General features: G+C 46.8%; 1 protein-coding gene across 1 annotated transcript; it reads left to right on the top strand.

Annotated features, from left to right (window-relative positions):
* Nucleotides 1-523: 523 nt before the first annotated feature.
* FPSE_11168 (uncharacterized protein) lies at nt 524-1526 on the top strand (the record flags this gene model as incomplete). The annotated part of the gene is made up of 2 exons (XM_009264285.1): nt 524-907; nt 966-1526. 2 exons carry the CDS (start codon nt 524-526, stop codon nt 1524-1526), a joined length of 945 nt encoding a protein of 314 aa, XP_009262560.1.
* Between the last annotated feature and the right edge of the window lie 624 nt (nt 1527-2150).

The raw sequence follows: 2150 nt of genomic DNA on the forward strand, positions 1-2150 counted from the left end.
GAGCCACGCCCGGTTAGCTCAATCGGTAGAGCGTGAGACTCTTACGAGTACGCGATCTCAAGGTTGCGGGTTCGACCCCCGCATCGGGCTGTTCCTATATAATTTCGATTGCGAGCATTTGCGAGCATTTGCGAGACTTTCTTTTTTTGTGATTTTCCATATCGCGATGGAACCTCCTTGGGTCCTGTCGTAACCAACTCAGTAGGTCAGTAGTTAGTAGAGAAAATGACCTTTCAGCTCTCAGTTATAAAGATAAAAGCCCGAGACCATAGTCTAAATAGCATAAATCGACTTGTTAATGTCGCCTATTAACCAATTCTTCTGATATCTCTAGGGCACCTGGGGAGTTGAAACACTTGCTGATCAGATTCAAGGGTTGCGTGGCTCCGCTCTGACAACCAATAAGACTTTCGCCAGTTGACGTCATCTCCCTTGTGTTCGTCTTTTGACATACATGTTACCGACTGCTTTCTCTCATGGTGATGCCTTCAAGTATATCTATTCCTAAAAATTAATCGCGAGAATGCCACCCAGACGTCCCTATCAGAATCAACAACACCCCCGTGTAGGGCCATGGACAGAGCCGCTCCACCGGCCATTGATGTATCTCAAACGAGCCGGTAATGCTGGGTCGTATCCTTTACGTGGTATCTGGTTCTTTCTATGCAACCGCGAGTTTTGGCCGCTTTTTATGAGCAGGATTCTACCTTTATCTTTGATATCGTTTCTTGTGTACTTTGTTCTCTTCACGTTTACCTTTTTACCCCAGTATGCGTTCTTAGCGATCTTCCACGGCTGGGGCGCGTGGGTCAATGCCGTGGTACTGGTGCTGGGGGAAGGGTTGGTCATCATACAGGGCTTATTCGAGGGTTTCTTCGTTGATGAATGTCGCGTGGATGTATTTGATGTAAGCTTTTCAACTTTAGTATTTGCTCGCCATTGTTCGAGTCACTGACATCAAGCAGGCAGCGCTCATCAAGCTGGGACACAAGGACCTTATTGCACCACAGCGAATTCTCTTCTTGGATGCTCCAAACCCCGTCCGGATGCTTGGAAAGCCCACAACTGACGCCGTCTACACGCCCTGGAGCATAATTCAAATCGTCGAGCTTATTGTCTTCTTACCACTCAATTTTGTCCCTGTCGTTGGCACGCCCGCCTTCATCATCATCACAGGTACCCGGCTTGGCAAGCTTGCCCATTATCGGTGGTTCCAACTAAAGGGCTACTCAAAGGTTGAGCAGAAGAAAGCACTGAGGGATCGTGCCTGGGAGTACGTCTGGTTCGGCACAGTTGCTATGATCCTGGAGCTCGTTCCCGTCTTGTCGCTATTCTTCCTTCTGACCACTACGGCAGGAGCTGCCCAGTGGACGGCAGAAGTAGAGGACGAGGACAGAACCTCTGATGAGAATGTGCAGAACGGTCAGAATGCGAACCATGGTCAAATTGGGCACAACGAGCAGGAACAGTACGATGATCATCACCCTGATGCACCCCCTCCCCCTTACACGGACGACTTGGTATGAGTGAGCCAACAAGTCAAAATTGGTTATTACGGATGAGAGATTCACCTAAGCATAAGCCTCATTTTTAGAATTTGCGACCAGAATCTCATCAATGCATTATGTGTATATATACCCCTGCCTTCTTGCTTGGTAATTTAGTTCCTACGAAGATATTCCTGACATTTAGGTATACACGATGGTTTGCTGGAATCCTTGTACTATTGTATTGAACTTGTCAACTGCTACCTTGGGTTTGGATCTACTAATGCTTGTATGCTGGAAGGTACAAATGGATGTGGCATTGTATGTTTGACTGCCTGATCATACTATCCTTTTCTCTCACCTTGGTGCGACACAAACTATTAGAAGCAGGAGAGAAAGATGGGGTTGGAGGAGGAGATTTTCAGTAGCCATTCGGGCCTGGAGTACTGCAATGTATTGTATTTGCAGCTTCTCTGCGTTGCTGCACATTGGAGTGCCCCTTACTCTCGGGTCAATCGCTCACCTGTATTTTGAAGCAGACATTTCGCATGGATATACATGAATTTACTAGTACATAAAAATAATATCTAGTATTATTATAGTTACAAAATTAATTACTGCACAATTAGTACTCAACGAGTTGCGACCCCCCCCCCCCCCCCC

Source organism: Fusarium pseudograminearum, chromosome 4 (assembly GCF_000303195.2).
Source record: "Fusarium pseudograminearum CS3096 chromosome 4, whole genome shotgun sequence".
Classification (NCBI taxonomy): domain Eukaryota; kingdom Fungi; phylum Ascomycota; class Sordariomycetes; order Hypocreales; family Nectriaceae; genus Fusarium; species Fusarium pseudograminearum.